This window comes from Penicillium taxi, assembly GCF_028828555.1.
Source record: "Penicillium taxi strain IBT 34144 chromosome Unknown utg000001l_segment0_segment0, whole genome shotgun sequence".
NCBI lineage: Eukaryota > Fungi > Ascomycota > Eurotiomycetes > Eurotiales > Aspergillaceae > Penicillium > Penicillium taxi.
In genome coordinates this window covers 240,032-256,675 of record NW_026643203.1, presented here as the reverse complement: position 1 = coordinate 256,675, position 16,644 = coordinate 240,032, and the positions used below count along the sequence as shown (strand labels likewise).

Here is a 16,644-nt window from a genome sequence, read left to right as displayed (position 1 = left end):
TTTTTTTTTTTTTTGGTATGAATAGCATAATACATCGCACAAGAATTGGAAATCTGAATATCTGGGATTTGCTAATTCATACGTCGTATTCAGAGAGATTAATAGTACATCATCCAATTAAGGAAAGAAGAGTCACAGATTTGGAGACCTTCTAATTCTAGAACATCCCCTGGGTTTCATCAGTCGGCATCTTCACCACTTGAGGTGAGCTTCAAGCGATCATTATCAGCTTTAGTTGGCTTCCGAAGCCGGTCCCTTTCCTTTTCCAGGGACCTTTCGGCGCTCCCAAACCATCAAGTAGGTCTCTTTCGTGAAAAGAGTCTGGATAATTTCGGATTCATCCTTTCTAATGGACAAATCTTGGATTTCATACCAGTTGGGGCGATCTTCGTCGTTGTCTTGACGGGCATTCTCACGATCTACTGCCTTATCGCGGATCTGAGCGACCCATGCGACCTTGTGATCAACGGTAGTCGATTTAGCACCAGTTGTGGGATTGACAACTGTTTTGACAGCATCATCGACGTTGCCCTTCGTAACAAGGGAAGTATCGAGGGTAATGCTGGATACTAGGTCATAAAAGATGGGCTCAGATGGAGGCCAAACGTCTGGGTTCGGCTCGACGTAGGGTGCCATGTTTAGGCCGTCGGGCGAAGCATGAGTCACAATTGTAGGATTGCGCTCGGACAGCCAGATGTTTGACGTGAAACGCTTGACGTGAAAGATCAGATAAGGAGGCAACGGGTGAATTAGTCGATGTCTAACACGGTTAGACGCTCTTTCAGTGGCTGTGCGACCGCTATACTTGCGAAGTAGGGAGGACAGTGACACTTGAGGAACAATATCGTCTTTAACAGCCGATTGGAACAGGGGGGTTGGCGGTAGATCCAAAGTAAGCATGAAGAAAGGAACGACTTTGCTCTCAATGACGTCAGAATCGATGAACGTCAAACGCTCATTTCGGTCGTCGGCCTGTGCTGTGATAGCCTGGCTTTCAACACGCATCTGGCCCTGGAATGCAAATTGCACAGCAGTAGTACGCTTAGTGGAAAGCTTTTTCGAGCCCCCAAGTGACTGGTGGAGATTATTCAGGAGCCAAGATAGAAATTCCACGGGATCTGCCTGTTTGGTAGAAGTAAACCGTCTCGAAGTAACGAGCCCGATGTACTGAAGTAGTTCCTGAGGAGACACGTGAGATCTGAATGCCTTCGGGTTCCAAAGTTTGCGCACAAGGGTCGAGAAACGTAGAGCGAGTTCAGGTGTGCCGGTGGTGGGGAACTCGTGACAAAGGAAAAAGTTTCGAAGAGGTGTGACATGAGACAAAATCTGAATCACAACGTTGAAGTAATCGTTCGCCTTAATGTTGTTCATGCCAACAAATCCTAGGGTAAAAATGAGTGAATGCCAGCGTTAAATGTTCGGGGATGAGGTCTAACCAGGTCGGTACAAATTGTTTGAGAAATCATAAACCCCATGGGTGTTGCTATCCAGCTTCATCAAATCACGCTTGGTGTAGTGCGGTTCTAACACAAACTTGATATCATCCAGACCGGAACTCTTGACCTCATAACCCTCGGGAAGAATCCATACCTTCTGGTCAGAAAGATTGATGAAGACGTGGTGGTCGGTATCAACCGCATGATGATAAGCGTAAGACTTGGGACCGCGACCCTGGAAGTACTTGCTGCACACGAGACAGGCATAGACGTTATAATTGACAAGGCTGACAGAGCAAAGCTTTTCGAAATCGAAATCGAGAATTGCGCGGTTGACGGTATCAAGGTAAAGATCGTCAAAGCCTTCCAAGGGCTTGTTTTGTCGGTAGCTGTAGACAGCCGTTTCTTTATCGGTATCCGAGAGATCTGAGTTGTCTTGCGCAGCTACAGCGTCCTGAAGCACATCTTCTTCGCTAGCTTCTATCATCTGTTGATCATTGCTATTATTGTCGACATATTTCAAACGCGCCTTTTTGGGGGAAAGGACACCCTCCAATGGGAACTCTGCAAGTCTTTTCGACATCGTAATGGTTGCGGAGGAAAAAGATATTTGCGGAGTTGAAGCTCATATCGTCGCAAACAAGCCAAAATGTCACGTGATGAGCGTCACTACGGGGCTGATTATGTTATCTTGGCTTCTGTAGGTCTAGCCCACCTGGGAAGCTTGTTATTACAATGCAACTGCCCACCTATACCTAGGTCCCTACTACCTAGATGGATTCTATCACTCTTACCCTGGGAGGTTTGTTTGAGGTTTGTTTTTGTTTACTCTGTATACTAATATCTAACTCTTTTCTCCATCGACGCGCGATTGCCAGGTTTTACTATACCTCTTTGTTGGTTTGCGGCTTTTAGAATTCATCCAAGATCTCTCAGTACTCCGTACTCCACCTAGGAGACACCACAAGAACAATTGGAATATATCTTTGTGTTGACTTTCGTGCTCTTAGTAGATTCTTTAGATTCAATACACACTTGCAAAAGTTTTGTAAAATCGGTATTGGATGGGGTGAGGTGCTGGAAGCTCGAGAGAGTTGCATTCTGCCTTCAAAATCACGATGAAATCAAGCAGGAAACATTAACCATGGGCGCTTGATTTCGTGTATTTCATCTCCTCGGATGTTTGGAGCTTAGCCCACTCATTCCGTACTTATATTCTCATCAAAAATGCTAACTCTTCACGAGATTTGTCCGCAAGAGCTAGAGCCTTTTCGTCAGTTTCTGTCTCCATCTTGCTTATTCTGGCCTACATTTTCAAGCCATTAGCGTTTCGGAAAGTCTGGTGTATTTCGTCGAATGCCTCGGGTATCGTCATATATCATTTTGGCTACGAGTAGGCGTCAAACTATCAATCCATTTCATGGTTTTAACTGTGGAAAAGCTATCTGTGATTCATATTAATTCCTACCTTACCTAGGTAATCTTCACTTACTCTCACTTCACTCTTACTTCATTATATCGGTCATTTCGACCTCGATCAAGGTACCTAGGTCCTCTGATATATCACAACCTTGAAAGATAATGTGTGTTCCGTTGTAAGATGCCGTGAGTATGGTTCTTATATGTAGTTCGGCTAGGAATATTATACATATATATGACCTACTTCGATGAATTACTTCAAGGCTGCTTCGCCATGAGATGGTAATGCATAAAAAGTCCAAATTGAGTCATTAGGTTGATTTGGAAATACGGGCCACAATGTAGGCTTGAATCTTTTGAGAATCATTCCGTGAACCAATGTAAAAACGTCATGTCGACCATTTAAGCACAGCGGATGATCTTATCGTTATCAAAGTCTATCACCTTTACTCCATCCTTAGTCACTACCTTCACCAACATCTGTAGATAATCCGTTAGTCACAACACGCAACAGAAGGTTCTCGGAGCTACATACCCCCTTGTAGTCGATCGGTAGCCGACGCTTGAGCTCGTCTGTGCACATGCCAAGGAGCTTGATGCCCTCATCGATGTCGATGTCGGGGTGGTGGTGTTTGTCAAGGAGAGAAAGGCAGTAGTATCTGAAGTCTGTTAGTCAAAATCCGTCACAGGCCCCAATTCCAATATCGTGGTGAAACATACTGGGCATAGCCGTGGGCGGCATATGGGACTGGTGCCAATGACGCCAGATAGTCGATCCAGTAGAGATTAGGTTGCGCGCTGACTGGATCCACACCTCCTAGAAGCAAGTTGACTGTGTACGGGGTCCGTGACCGCAAGCTGCGTGCCAATTCTCCTCGAATGAAGTTGGACACTGCAGGGGTACTGAGCTCGGTATCATTGCGCATAGTATACAGCTGGATGTTGGCTTGGATGTATTCGGCAAATTGCACTTAATAAAGCAGATTATCAGCATCCTGCCAAGTTACGATACGGATCTCAAGCTACTAACCGGTGTCACCAGCCTCTCCTGAGTAGGCCATGAGTGTGTGATTGTTCAACTGTCGTGTCTTGTCATCCTCGGCCTTGATGACAGTCGGACCTCGCGATACACCCTTGGATGCGGCGATAATGACAAAGTCCTTGCCGGTGATTCCCAAGAGAACATCCCTAGGGTGTTGTGTTAATGATAAGTGGTAAGGTTGATGGGTAATGGAAGGAAGAAGCTTACATTTCTGCGGTTATTTTGAATCAAAAGTAAAAAAATGTAAATGCGAGGTTCAGAGAAGATGATGGAGGAAGTGTGTAGTCGGTTGATGACCGCGCGGTGAGCTTGACGCCTGGAGCTCTCACGGGCTCAGCTACCCGCTGACTCAGCCGCCGCTTGGCTGCTTTTTTTCCCCGAAAAAAAAGTTGAAACCAAATTGCCTCGACCACTACAATCTGTTTTCCTGCTCGGGGAATTTTACCCGCAATTTTTATAGGATTAATACGGTTGTGGAAGTACTACAATTGGAGGTTTCGCCATGTCCTCTTTTTTTACCGTCCCTGCTTCGCAACGCAAGCGCAAGAGAGAAGATCGCGCCACAGCTCCAGCAACTAAGAAACGAGGTGTTGACGCAAAAAAAGACACAGGCTCTCGCCGCGCCCAGGAGAGGGAAGATTCTATTTCTGGTAGTGACCTGGATGAAGATGAGAATGATATTGTATCGGATTTGTCGGGAGAAGACTCTGAATTGGACTCCGACGACGGTGAAACGGCCGCAGACCGAAGATTGAAACTAGCAGAACGTTACTTAGACAACATTCGGGAAGAAGTCGACGAAGCTGGATTTGACGCTGCAGAGATCGATCGAGACTTGATCGCAGAACGACTCAAAGAGGATGTGGTATGTGAACATTTCGAGGCACGCATCTCATTCGCAATAATTAACCACAAATCTTTCAGGATGAGTTCAAAGGACGGGCTTTCCGGCAGATCGCTTCCAAATTATCATTTTCAACCGCACCCCACTGCTTTTTCCGTTCAGATACCCAGTCAACCACCTCCATTGCCATCCATGCTCCCTACGTTTACACAGTTTCCAAGGATAAGACATTGACCAAATGGGAATTGGCAACACCCGCTGATTCTGCCGAGACCACCAACCAAAATGGCAACTCGAAACGGCCACCACGCCCCCAGCGCAAGAAGCCCAAGCGAGTGCTATACGCCCGGGGCATGCGCAAGAATGCTGAAACGGGCGAAGAACACGGGCACACGGGTCAGATCTTGTGCGTTGCCGTTAGCCCATCTGGAAGATTTGTGGCCACAGGAGGAGCCGACAAGAAACTAGTGATCTGGGACGCGGAGACATTGACCCCTACCAAGACATTCACTCAGCACCGCGATGCCGTTTGCACTCTCTCATTTGCCCGGCATATTTCAACAATGAGCTCAGGCGAACAGCTATTCTCAGGCTCATATGATCGGTGTATCAAGACTTGGTCCATTAGTGGCGCTGGTCATGCATATGTCGAAACACTTTTTGGTCACCAGGACCACGTCACTTCAGTTGCGGCCATGGCTATTGACCAATGTGTAAGTGTGGGTGCCAGAGATCGGACGGCTCGTCTATGGAAGGTGGTCGACGAGGCTCAACTTGTATTCCGCGGTGGTGCCTCGAAGAAAGCACCTTACCAAGAGTGTAACATTGACTGTATCGCTCCTCTTCCGCCTAACCACTTCGTCACCGGTTCAGACTCTGGCTCCATCTCGCTGTGGTCAGTCCACAAGAAAAAGCCTCTTTATACCGTCTCCCTCGCCCACGGCTTGGATCCCATTCCCCCTTTGAATGAGTTATCGCCTGAAGACGACAGAGAGACTGCTGCGCACAATGCCCGACACATGCGTCCCATGCCCCGTTGGATTACTGCACTGGCCACCGTCCCAGGTACCGACATTGTTCTCAGCGGCAGCTGGGATGGCTTCATTCGCGCTTGGCGCATCTCAGATGAGAAGAAGACGATTATCCCATTAGGCCCTATTGGTACTAGCCACTCTACAGCTGATTCACCCTCAAAACAGCTTAATCAATCGCTTGCCTTTGATGCCACACCGGATTCAGACAGTATGGAAATTGACGCACAAGCCGACAGAAAAGAGCCAGGACCTTTGATTAAGGGTGTAGTAAATGGGATCGCCATTCTTGAGCGTCGACCAGAGACTGCAGATGCAGGCCAATCCAAACCTCAACCGGCATCGGCATCTCAACTTCGGGGCTTGTGCGTTGTTGCAGGAGTTGGCAAGGAACATCGCCTTGGCCGATTCAAGTGTTACTCCAATAACTATGACGAGGGAAGTTCGGCTTCAGGTCGCAACGGTGCTGTTGTTTTCGAGATTTCATTTGCTCCCAATGCCACTGCTGAGGTTGATGTATAAAAGAGTTCTCGGGTTTATCAGTTGTTGTTGTGCCAAACCTGATTTAACTATAAAATTCGGAGTGTTTTCAGGTTGCGGTGTCTAGGGAGTCGGCTTGTTACATGGACTTTACTACATAGATATCTTGCATAGAAAAGTACCGGTTGATATCGACATTGAGATATTTAAAACACATTCCAACCGCCATCTACTAGATATTTTCAAGGTTGTAGTGCCCAACTTATCACCCTCCGGTGAAAACATGATCTGAGAAGAAAGCTCGGAAGACAACACCGGGGCTGTAGATACTTCGTAGTAGAATTATTTACTTCCAAGGTTCTTCTCGCTAGGTACATGGTAACTTGGATACGTGGATGCGTCTGGATCATATAGATCAGCGCCCGGATACTTATCCTGACCGGAGTTAAATCCGGCAGATAAACACTTGGAAGCATCAAGCCAAATAGGAGAGTAGAAGGTGTTTGTAAATTGATCGAGAAATTGGGTAATTCTCTACAGTATCAGGTAATTTCTGAGTTATAGTTATCAATCTTGGTACTTGTTCTAGTGTATGAGTAACCGTCTTTCATAAATTACCAATTTATTACGGACCTGGTAATTTATGAAAGACGATTAAATTACTGGAGATATCGGTATTCACGAATGAAAACTTGGACGATCTTGACATTGATCTTTGACCGCTTCTCTGTGACTATGAGTCAGTCCTAATCAGGATTCGGATTTACTCAATGTCCCTGATCTCCTTTCATGAATTCCTTCTTTCATCGCCTCAAAAATGCCGGCCGAGTCTATGAACCATCAAGCTCAAGCTGAACAGGAGGATGCTGATACCAAATTTCAGCCAACTGAATCAATCAATGAGAAAACTCAACTTCAAGATCAGACTAATCATCTGCCATTCAAAAATGTAATCGTTGTTTTTGTCGGATTGAGTTGTGCTCTATTCTGTGAGATACCTAGTCCATGATCTATATATTCATGCAATTGCTCATCAGTTGGTTTTAGGCTCGCTTCTTGATCAAACCATGTAGGTCGAGTTTCAAGGTCTGAGGCTTCAGGTTGGAACAACACGGTGATTAATGAAATTGACAGCGTGTCTACCGCCCTGCCCACCATCGGGCGTAGTTTTCACGATGCTCCGATCGCCTCATGGGTTGGGACAGCGTATCTGTTGACGTCAACAGCATGTCAGCCACTATATGGTCGTCTTTCAGATATTTTTGGACGCAAGAATATCTTGGTAGGCAGTATTCTGATATTCCTGGTTGGGTCCATCATATGCGCCGTCTCTCAGACCATGATCATGCTTATTGTCTTCCGTGAGTGCCAGAAGTGGTATTTTTTGGACACAATATCTAATCATCAAGCTGTATAGGTGCACTTTCAGGCATTGGAGGTGGTGGTATCATCACTTCTGCCATGATTGTTGTAACTGATGTGGTCTCTCTAGAAAAACGCGGTGCTTATCAGGGCTTCATTGGCATGGTTGTTTCTTTTGCCAATGCCCTTGGACCTCTGATCGGTGGTATATTTACGGAAAAAGTGTCGTGGAGATGGTGCTTTGTATGTTTATGCCTACGTAAAGCCATAGAAGCTTCATTTCTCCCATACTTACTAGTCACAGTATATCAACATTCCATTGACGAGTGTTGCCCTTGTTGTCGCAGTATTTGCTCTCCCATTAAAGCCAGTGACAGTGTGCAAGAAGCTTCAGTTCAAGCAGATTGACTATCTAGGATGCACCGCAATGCTGCTCTCTGCCGTGTTGATATTATTGCCGATATCCTGGTTCGCAACCCTAAACCTTCCAAACTGCTCGTATCATACTAACATCGTCTACGCAGGGGAGGAACCCAATATGCCTGGAATTCAGCAGCAGTGATTGCTCCGTTAGTCATCGGCATAGTGTCTCTCGGAGTTTTCATCTTGGTGGAAATCAAAATAGCAGCCCTTCCACTGATCCCAAGTGAGCGCCGCCTAGTATTGAAAGAGAGTCCAAGAAAAGCTAAATCTCTGTAGTGCATATTTTCAAAATTCCAACTGTGGCCGGTGCATCGACTGTCTCCTTCTTCTCAGGATTCATGTTCTATGCTAACCTATACTATGTTAGTCTTACCCAGAACATATGGTCCGTATGCCGTTGGTACTGACTGTCTATAGTTGCCCCAATTCTTTCAAGTTATCTTATCCGCCTCTCCCATCAAGTCTGGTGTTCTTCTCCTGCCTCTTATCGTTATTCAGTCTATAGTATCCTTTACATCAGGCTTTATAGTCTCCAAAACAGGAAACTATACCATCAATCTACGTGTTGGATTTATCATCTGGACCATCGCTTGCGGCCTGCTTTCCACAATCAATCCCAACACTTCCATTGCCAAATTGGTTGGGTACCAGATTCTGAGCGGCGTTGGCTCAGGACAGACGTTCCAGACGGCTTTGATAGCCATTCAAGCCGGAGTGAAGACAAATGAAATGGCTGTTGCCACTTCCACTCGAAATTTCGTTCGTATGCTAGGTGGCACTGTGGCATTGGCTGCATGTGCTGCTATTCTGAATAATACAGTTCAGTAAGTTCGATTTTGGCGCAAAGCTGTCGATACTGCTCTTAGTCAACTAACATCTTTCAATTGCAGAACTGAGCTATCATCTGTCATCTCAGTCAGTGCTTTGAAAGCCATCGTCGCCGATCCCACTCAAATAAGCTCTACTTCATTAGGGCTCACTGGATCTCAGAAATCAGCCGCGATCCAGGCATATAGTGAGTTCTATCTAAATTCTAAGTGCCTTAATTTCTTTTCCTAATGATAGATAGCACATGGAATTCGAAATATCTACTATTTCATGGTTGCGTGCTGCTTTATCTCGTTCTTACTCTCTGTCTATCCAGTGCGTGGACAAAGTCTGAAGCGGGAAGACGACGCAAAGAGACAGGAAGAAGGCAAGCAATGGGCTGTGAAAAATAAAGGCATCATTGGGATAAGAGGGAAGAAGAACCCCGAATCTTCGCCTAAGAAGATCGAGGAGGGACTTACTGAGGTCACAAAGCCTAAAACGTAGGCTGGGACAACGATAATTACAGGCTACCAATAGATTCTCCACTAGACAGATAGACGACTATTCTAAAAGTTATAGACGTGCTTCAAATGATTTATTCTCCCAGGATAGGCTGATTGTAGACTGATACCACAAGATTGATAATGATGCTGCGCTCTTAAGAAATAATGAATAATCAGACATACTGTTACTACAAAGATAATGGTATCGGCGAGGTTGTCTTAAGCCTTCTTGGCTCTAGGCTTACGAGGCTTTTTTGGCTTCTCATCACTGTCGTCGATAAAGCCGTCATCATCGCCATCATCTGCCGCCTTGCTCTTCTTGCTCTTAGTAGCCTTTGTACCCTTTCCCTTTGCGGTGCTCTTGGCAGCACCCTTCTTCTTTGGCACGCTAACATACTTATCCTTCTTCAAATCAGTCTCTTCATCGTCGTCCTTGACCTCGACATCCTCCTCCTCGTCTGACTCTTCGATAGCATCTTCAATATCTGGTTTCTCCTTGAGTCCTTTCTTTGTTGCCACAACGTTACTTGCCTTCATGAAAGAAAGTGGATGGGAACGCTGGTTGTATAGACGAGTGAATGCTGCTTTGGTCTGAGTCTCAAGCTTGACCTTTGACTGATCCATGGGTCCCAGTCCCAACTCCATGACAGCGTCAAAGTCGTCACGGGTCAAGAAGTAGGCATCCATGAATTCAATAACTTCCTCCACACTGTCTTTGCCTTCGTCCCTCAATCGGCGGACAGATTTATCCCAAACAGAAGGCAGGTACTGTTGACGGATCTCGTCCCGATTACCGGAAGTGCGGAGACGCATATGACCTTGTATTTCCTTGACAAATCGTGACAGTTTTCCTGGGAAATTTCAAATATTAGAAAACATCAAGACTGAATTGTATGTGTGGAGTACTTACCTTGTTTACTATTCTGACCAAGCCAGCTGGCAAAGGCGGGTCGCTCAGTCATATTTCCGTATTGGTAACTGGCCGGGCGAACAAAGCTGAAGACGGCGTGGGTGGGCATAAGACTCCACTGTTGTTGCGTTCCATGAATCATGCGATCGACCAAGTCTCCATCGCTGATACTGGAGGCGGCATTATCCGCCAGCTCCAAAAGTTTTAGCTTATTCTCTCTGCTATCGCGGTAATTATTTGCAAGCGAAGGTCGAGTTCTGAGGTAGTTTTCCTGAAGCATGAGATAGCTGAATTCGTGATCATTGAAGTATAGCTCAATCTTTTCGTTCAGTGTGGTGGTAGAACTCGGTGAGAACATCTGAGCACTGAGAATCTTGCTGACAATATCCCATGGCTTCAAGATAATATGCTTCTCCCACGCCTTCGACATTTCCTTGCCTTTGTCAAAGTCCATACCGTCCTGGCCGAGCTTAGCAGCAGACAGCATATTGATGACTTGACGAATATCGGCATGTGTTCCTTCGATGAGAGCATCGAGAACAGCAGGAGGAATCTTGAGTTTCTCACGGAAGCAGATGGTGGATAGTCGGGCCCGGATCTGCTCAACAGTCGGGCGTCGGAAAGGGATGTCGAGCGTAACATGATCAAAAGGCTTCATCTTTGGGAGTCTCCGCTCGTTGCAGATGAGGATGAGAGGAATATTGGTCTTCTTTGCAATGGCTGCGACAGCTCCGACTCCGCCGCGATCACCAGCGGACATACCGTCAACCTCGTCCATGATAAGAACCATTTTCTTCTTTCCGCTCTCAACCTTCTTACCATCGCCAGCAAAATAACCCTGCAAGGATGTTGTATCGAGAACGCCCATGGTACTGCTCTCAACGAGCTTTTTGCTCCGTGTGTCACTAGCATTGGTCTCCACGACGTCAAACCCTTCCAGCTTGGCTACCAGGTGCGCCGCGGTCGTTTTACCGATACCTGGAGGTCCGTGTATCATAATTGCTCGAAAAGACCCGTTCTTGAAATCATTCTTAGCATTTTTGAACCAATTTCTCAGCCAGACTTGAATTTTTTCCACAGCGCCCTTGTTGCCGCAGATCATCGCAGTAGAAGTTGGCGCGTATTTCGAAGTCCAGAGAAGGCTATCCACATCTGTAGACTGCGATGCCTGCGGAGTAACGCCAGGATTGGCTTGGGCAGCTTTGGCTAAAGCCTTCTGCTGCTTTTTCTCCTCTGCGTCGATCTCAGCAGCCATTTCGAGAATTTTGTATTCGTTAGCTTTCTGTTTGGCTTCGTATGCCTCTGCAGCCTTGCCAGACCCGCCGTTGGCGGGCATGCGTCGAATGAGTTCAAAGAGACCGTCTTCGTTAATGGTCTTGATCTTGAAATTGGCAATTTTCTTGAGCTTTGAAGGGCCGGCATCGCCACCAAGGACGACATAGCTTGTCTTTGAGCTGGGAGCTCCTGTAACTTTACCACCGTATTTTTTCACTAGTTCCTGGCCCTCTTCACGGCCCAAGGTGTCAAGGACACCGGTAAAAACAAATGTCAGACCCACTAGGCAATTCTCTGCGCCAACAGGAATATCCCTGGTTCCGGTAACTGGTGGTGTGCGAGAACGCTGGGCACCAAATTGGAACTTCTTCTTCTCCGCAGTTTCGGGGGGTGGTGACGGAGCCTTGATTTGTGGAATACTGTCAAAAATTGCCTGGATCGCCGTATCTTCCGTTTCATCTGCTGCCTTTTTCTTAGGAGCAGCCTTCTGCTTCTTGGCAGCTGGTGATCCAGAAGGTTTTACGGCCTTGGCTCGAGGCGCGGGCTTCCTAGTCTCTTTGGGAATGTCGTCTTCGTCTTCGTCCTTGTCAATGATCGCTGATGACTTGCGTTTCCGGCTAGCACGTGTGGCTGCTCTCGGAGCAGGTTTGGGCATGTCTTCCATTACTAAATCATCGTCTTCGTCGTCATCGAAAACAGTCTGCTTTTGTGACCTCTTGCTCGCCGGTTTAACATCGAGAATCTCGAAGTCATCGTCATCGTCATCATCGCTATCACCTTCTGCGACGTAATCATCATCTCTCTTTTTGCCATATTCACTAGCGAAGATGTCATCATCGCCATGGGCATCGTCTTCGACAATGGTTATGGCCTTTTTGGTTCTATTGCTCTTAGTCGTATCGGTTTTGGCGGCGGGCGCTTCAACTGATACTTTGGGGGCTCTTCCGCGCTTCTTGCTGGTGGCAAAGTAGTCCGAAGTGGTTGTGGGCTCTCCCTTGGGCTCCTCGGGCTTTCTGGGTAGGAATTTGTTTAATAGAATTTCCAGTGATGCACCCCAACGTGGGCTGGAAAGAAAAGACCTACGGTTTGCCCCTAGGCTTTGCTTTAGGAGTCAATGCTTTTTCAGGCGCAACATCCTCATCCTCATCACTTTCATCAACTACCTTGCGACTACCTATGATATCATTAGGTCATGTTTGGGAGGAAGAAATGCGTAGACCGTACGTTTTTTTCTTGTAGAGGATGCATCCTACATGATTAGGCCAAAGATTCAGCTATAATTCTCAAATAAAAAGAAAAAAGAATGATGGAAAAGCTCAAGACGTGGAGGTTGAAGCTTCACCCAAAATAGAACTTACCTCTTTCTTCGCAGGTGTCGCAGGTTTAGAGGCATTGCTAGGGCTCTGACCTGGCTTGCCGCCAAAGAAGCTCCTGATATCAGAAGGCATCTTCAATTTAATCGAACATACGGGTATGGGTGAAATTATTGATAAAGACCAAAGTGAGCATGCAAAACAAGCTTGGCTGCTAGTAAGGCTACCGCTCCGCGTTGTAGGCTGACGCGACGTGACGGATAACACGTGACCTGAGGCCTGTATCTCACGTGACCTCACTTAGACTAAATAGAGCCTAGCGCTGCCGACATGGAAATGTTCCATTTCGGCCTACTAAGGAACAGTCGCTATCTGCCCATTGCATTATCGCCTTCTTCCGGTCACAATGGGTCCTCAGATCAAGATGTTTGCTGGACCCCTATCAGCATTTGTCCGACCAACATGTACGAACTCCTCCTGAGTTCGCAACTGAGGCCCCGGCTCGAAACTGACTATCGCGATATAGGCCTGTCCACGGGTTCATCACTAGCTACTTTCTCCCTGGCACGATGCTTCTCTACAACTCCAAAATCCCTTGACTGGCTTACTCCAAAGTTTGCCGAGAGATCCAAGTCGCCCAAGGGTCGTCCACACGTTGCAACTGGTGGATCCACACGAGGAACAACAGTCGTGTGGGGAGAGTTCGGACTGCGGATGAAAGATCACGACCGTCGCATGCCGGCGTCAGCTCTGAAGATTGCAGAGGAGACTATCAAGCGCCGTCTTCGCGGTATGAACTACAAGCTTTACAAACGTGTTGCTGCCAACATTGGTGTGTACACCAAGGGTAATGAACAGCGTATGGGTAAGGGTAAGGGTAAATTCGACTACTGGACTGTCCGACTTCCCGTGAGCCGTATTGTCTTTGAATTGAAGGGAGATCTGCACGAGAAGGTTGCTCGCGAGGCATTCAGATTGGCTGGCCACAAATTGCCTGGTATGTGTTATTTTGTGAAAATTCGCAATAATCTGTTTACATCACATTGCTTCATATACTAATTTTTAACTTAGGTCTCTGGGAATTTGTCAAAAAGGATGACCCTCCTGTTGTAGGAATTACCAAGCTTGGAAACGGTGTCACTCTCGAGTCACTCAAGCGCCCGCGCAGAAACCCGCCACTTGGAACCAACGAACTTGAAAGCCCTTCGCCGCAAAGCACATCTTCCGACCCCTCCGCTCCTCAATAAACGAGCAATCTCCGCATGAATTTTGTTCTCAATATGTTCTCTCAGTCCTTTCTTATGTTGAACTAAGTACCGACATTTGGATCAGGCCCATACCCCTGTTGTCTCCTGGCCCGTACAGCCGCAGCGTCGGCTGCCGCGTCAAGATCAAGATCTTCTGTACATTATCATCAGCTTTATGCAAGTTTTTCCTTGCGCCGTTGGATTCAGGCCATCGGTGGATATTTTATGTCTCATATCAGGAATTTAGACCCTTTATCTTTTCTGCACTTACCTTTGCTGGGCTCACAGGCCCCTCTTCCTAACTTCTGTGCTAGGGTATATTCATCGTCCTTAGTAATAGGATCGCCTACACCTGCGACAGTGTGACTTTTGTTATGCGATGCGCCTTCTGTGACAAAATCAGCCGCTGTTTGGTATTCCGCTAGGGCTCCGAGTGTTATATGGCGTACCACCTAGCTGACCTGTCTGCTTCGGAGGAGGTTTCGTAAACTCGACTATCGACTCGTACCTTACATAATTATGTTAATGGGACAACGATACAGTGGCAGGATAGGGTGTGCATACTGGGTGCTCTCGCCACCAGGTTCCACATCCATCAGTCTGGAGTCAGACATCTTTCGATCCCGAGGGCAGATAGCTTTAATGATATGGATAATGAAAGTATGAGAATTGAATATTTTTGTAAAAGGTAAGAATCTAGACGTTGTCATAATGTGCATTTATAGCATTGGATGACGTAATGTCCAGTGAAGTCCAACGCCTCCCAAGTCACCATTGTATGACAACTACTTATTGCCTATTGGAGCAAAATATAGGGTTTATGGGGCTTCAGTAGTTGTTGCAGAGATTGGTATAACTACCTGCGAATTCATGTTTTTCTACTACGAATATCTATCTTATACAAGCCGCAGTTCAAGGCAGAAGATATCAAAAACGCCAGAACCCATGACCAAATGCCCTGGCGCCAGAGAAAGGAGTAAATGGCGCAAAAATGTTTTGATACTAGGGATTATCATATTTTTGCAACTTCCCAGGGCGATCCATTCCTCAGTTCCGAATGAATCAAGATCCAGCTCGCGAAGAGCAAAATAATCAAATCATGAATTAAGCATCCCCCTTCAGTTAAAGTCCATACCCATCAAGTAACTAAGCAATGTTAGTAATAGCTTCACAGAATCTCATATTAGAAAAGCTAACCTCTCGTAAATGCGCATGAATTTGGCCACGAAAGCCTCGAGATGGAAAATCACTTTCTATATTGACATGCATGTTAGTCTCTATATGGAGCGTTCCTGGAGGATTCATGTTGCACTTACACTTCCAAGCTTGATTCTGTGTTCGTAGAATGCAGACCATTTGATCACATCGGGCTTGAGCGCGTCATCGACCTGTGCAACAAGCTTGAATGTCAAAGTCTAGGAGACACTGTAGGTTAGTATTTTGTAAAAGGCCACCAAAACATTTAACACGTACTTTGAGGATTGTAGTCGGAGGAATGCAGTGGGTCAAGAGATCGTAAAGCCGTGCGCGGACTTGCAGAAGCCTTGCTGGAGATCGCTCTTTCAAAATCTCATCTGCAGTGGTTGAAATAAGTGCCTCCCAATCTGGGGGAGGGATGAGTGTTTTGTCGTTGACTTTTTCACTATAGTTCCAAGACCGTCAGCATTTTAGTGGTAGTAGCTAGCATATGGAGACCTACTTTTGTGCGTAGATAGCCTCAAACATTAGGAGCGCACGGCGCAAGTTCCGTCCACTCTCCTTGGCAATCCTCTTGTTTAGTCCCTCCGATTCAATCCATTTCTCCTTCTTTGCCGCATTTTGCAGCACGGTGCAGATCTCGTCTTCTGTAGGCGCAGCAACCCTGACCAGCAGGGTTCGAGATCGAATGGGGGCAATGATATTTGAGGTACTGTTCGCCAAGAGAATCAAACGCAAGTTTGGGCTGTATTTTTCCATTGTGCGTCTTAGCGCAGCCTGGGCATCGCGAGTGAGGTGATCAGCTTCATTGATGACGACCACCTTGAACCGCTGCTTCGCTGAAAGATCGACCTGTTGTGTCTGGGCAACCTCCTTCAACAATTCTTGCACTACAACTCGGTCGTAGGTACCCACATCAGCGGGAGTGATCTCGAGATGATAAACCGAGGAAACGATGTTAAATTCTAGCTTGCGGTTGCTGGTCGTTTGGAAGACTCGGGCGTCAATTTTGATCTTTTCCACTCCTGGTCCGTATAATTCCTTCAGGGTCGCGATGATTCGTGTTTTCTTTCCAGCGCCAGATGGGCCGTAGACTAATAGGTGGGGAAAATCCCCGCTTTGAGCCTGTAGGTAAAATACTCGTAGATAAGTATTTGCTCTTCACACAGGTGGACAAACATACCAATGACCGTAGACGGTCGGAGAGCTCAGGGTGATATGAAAGTTGATCAAGCGTCTTCGGGCGCAGCTTGTCTACTAGCAAAGCCATTATGGGGTTGGTGTAATTCTGGTCAGGTCGAAAGGTGATGCGGCAGTGGGCTTTGGAAAATGCGAAATTGGAGAAACGCGTC

General features: G+C 46.6%; 8 protein-coding genes across 8 annotated transcripts; 3 read left to right on the top strand and 5 right to left on the bottom strand.

Annotated features, from left to right (window-relative positions):
- Positions 1-231: 231 nt before the first annotated feature.
- On the bottom strand, positions 232-2,019 carry N7495_000100 (ubiquitin carboxyl-terminal hydrolase family protein; the record flags this gene model as incomplete). The annotated part of the gene is made up of 2 exons (XM_057202770.1): positions 232-1,382; positions 1,437-2,019. 2 exons carry the CDS (start codon positions 2,017-2,019, stop codon positions 232-234), a joined length of 1,734 nt encoding a protein of 577 aa, XP_057066843.1.
- A 1,238-nt stretch (positions 2,020-3,257) lies between these two features.
- Positions 3,258-4,108, bottom strand: pre1 (proteasome core particle subunit beta 4; the record flags this gene model as incomplete). The annotated part of the gene is made up of 4 exons (XM_057202769.1): positions 3,258-3,335; positions 3,391-3,514; positions 3,576-3,825; positions 3,886-4,108. Coding segments are annotated over 4 exons (675 nt in total), but the record flags the coding sequence as incomplete, so codon positions are not given.
- Positions 4,109-4,399: 291 nt separating this feature from the next.
- Positions 4,400-6,294, top strand: N7495_000098 (ribosomal RNA-processing protein RRP9; the record flags this gene model as incomplete). The annotated part of the gene is made up of 2 exons (XM_057202768.1): positions 4,400-4,762; positions 4,822-6,294. The coding sequence occupies 2 exons, from the start codon at positions 4,400-4,402 to the stop codon at positions 6,292-6,294; spliced, it is 1,836 nt and encodes a 611-aa protein (XP_057066841.1).
- Positions 6,295-7,591: 1,297 nt separating this feature from the next.
- Positions 7,592-9,351, top strand: N7495_000097 (uncharacterized protein; the record flags this gene model as incomplete). The annotated part of the gene is made up of 9 exons (XM_057202767.1): positions 7,592-7,613; positions 7,670-7,857; positions 7,913-8,082; positions 8,139-8,260; positions 8,314-8,399; positions 8,455-8,800; positions 8,858-8,861; positions 8,928-9,052; positions 9,107-9,351. The coding sequence occupies 9 exons, from the start codon at positions 7,592-7,594 to the stop codon at positions 9,349-9,351; spliced, it is 1,308 nt and encodes a 435-aa protein (XP_057066840.1).
- A 218-nt stretch (positions 9,352-9,569) lies between these two features.
- Positions 9,570-12,983, bottom strand: N7495_000096 (replication factor C subunit 1; the record flags this gene model as incomplete). Its single annotated transcript, XM_057202766.1, has 5 exons — positions 9,570-10,201; positions 10,261-12,548; positions 12,619-12,709; positions 12,760-12,784; positions 12,894-12,983. The coding sequence occupies 5 exons, from the start codon at positions 12,981-12,983 to the stop codon at positions 9,570-9,572; spliced, it is 3,126 nt and encodes a 1,041-aa protein (XP_057066839.1).
- A 271-nt stretch (positions 12,984-13,254) lies between these two features.
- Positions 13,255-14,095, top strand: N7495_000095 (mitochondrial 54S ribosomal protein uL16m; the record flags this gene model as incomplete). The annotated part of the gene is made up of 3 exons (XM_057202765.1): positions 13,255-13,312; positions 13,375-13,845; positions 13,920-14,095. The coding sequence occupies 3 exons, from the start codon at positions 13,255-13,257 to the stop codon at positions 14,093-14,095; spliced, it is 705 nt and encodes a 234-aa protein (XP_057066838.1).
- A 62-nt stretch (positions 14,096-14,157) lies between these two features.
- On the bottom strand, positions 14,158-14,709 carry N7495_000094 (uncharacterized protein; the record flags this gene model as incomplete). The annotated part of the gene is made up of 4 exons (XM_057202764.1): positions 14,158-14,249; positions 14,367-14,483; positions 14,545-14,603; positions 14,660-14,709. 4 exons carry the CDS (start codon positions 14,707-14,709, stop codon positions 14,158-14,160), a joined length of 318 nt encoding a protein of 105 aa, XP_057066837.1.
- Positions 14,710-15,213: 504 nt separating this feature from the next.
- Positions 15,214-16,562, bottom strand: N7495_000093 (replication factor C subunit 5; the record flags this gene model as incomplete). Its single annotated transcript, XM_057202763.1, has 6 exons — positions 15,214-15,241; positions 15,293-15,348; positions 15,412-15,510; positions 15,569-15,737; positions 15,795-16,417; positions 16,476-16,562. The coding sequence occupies 6 exons, from the start codon at positions 16,560-16,562 to the stop codon at positions 15,214-15,216; spliced, it is 1,062 nt and encodes a 353-aa protein (XP_057066836.1).
- Positions 16,563-16,644: the final 82 nt, after the last annotated feature.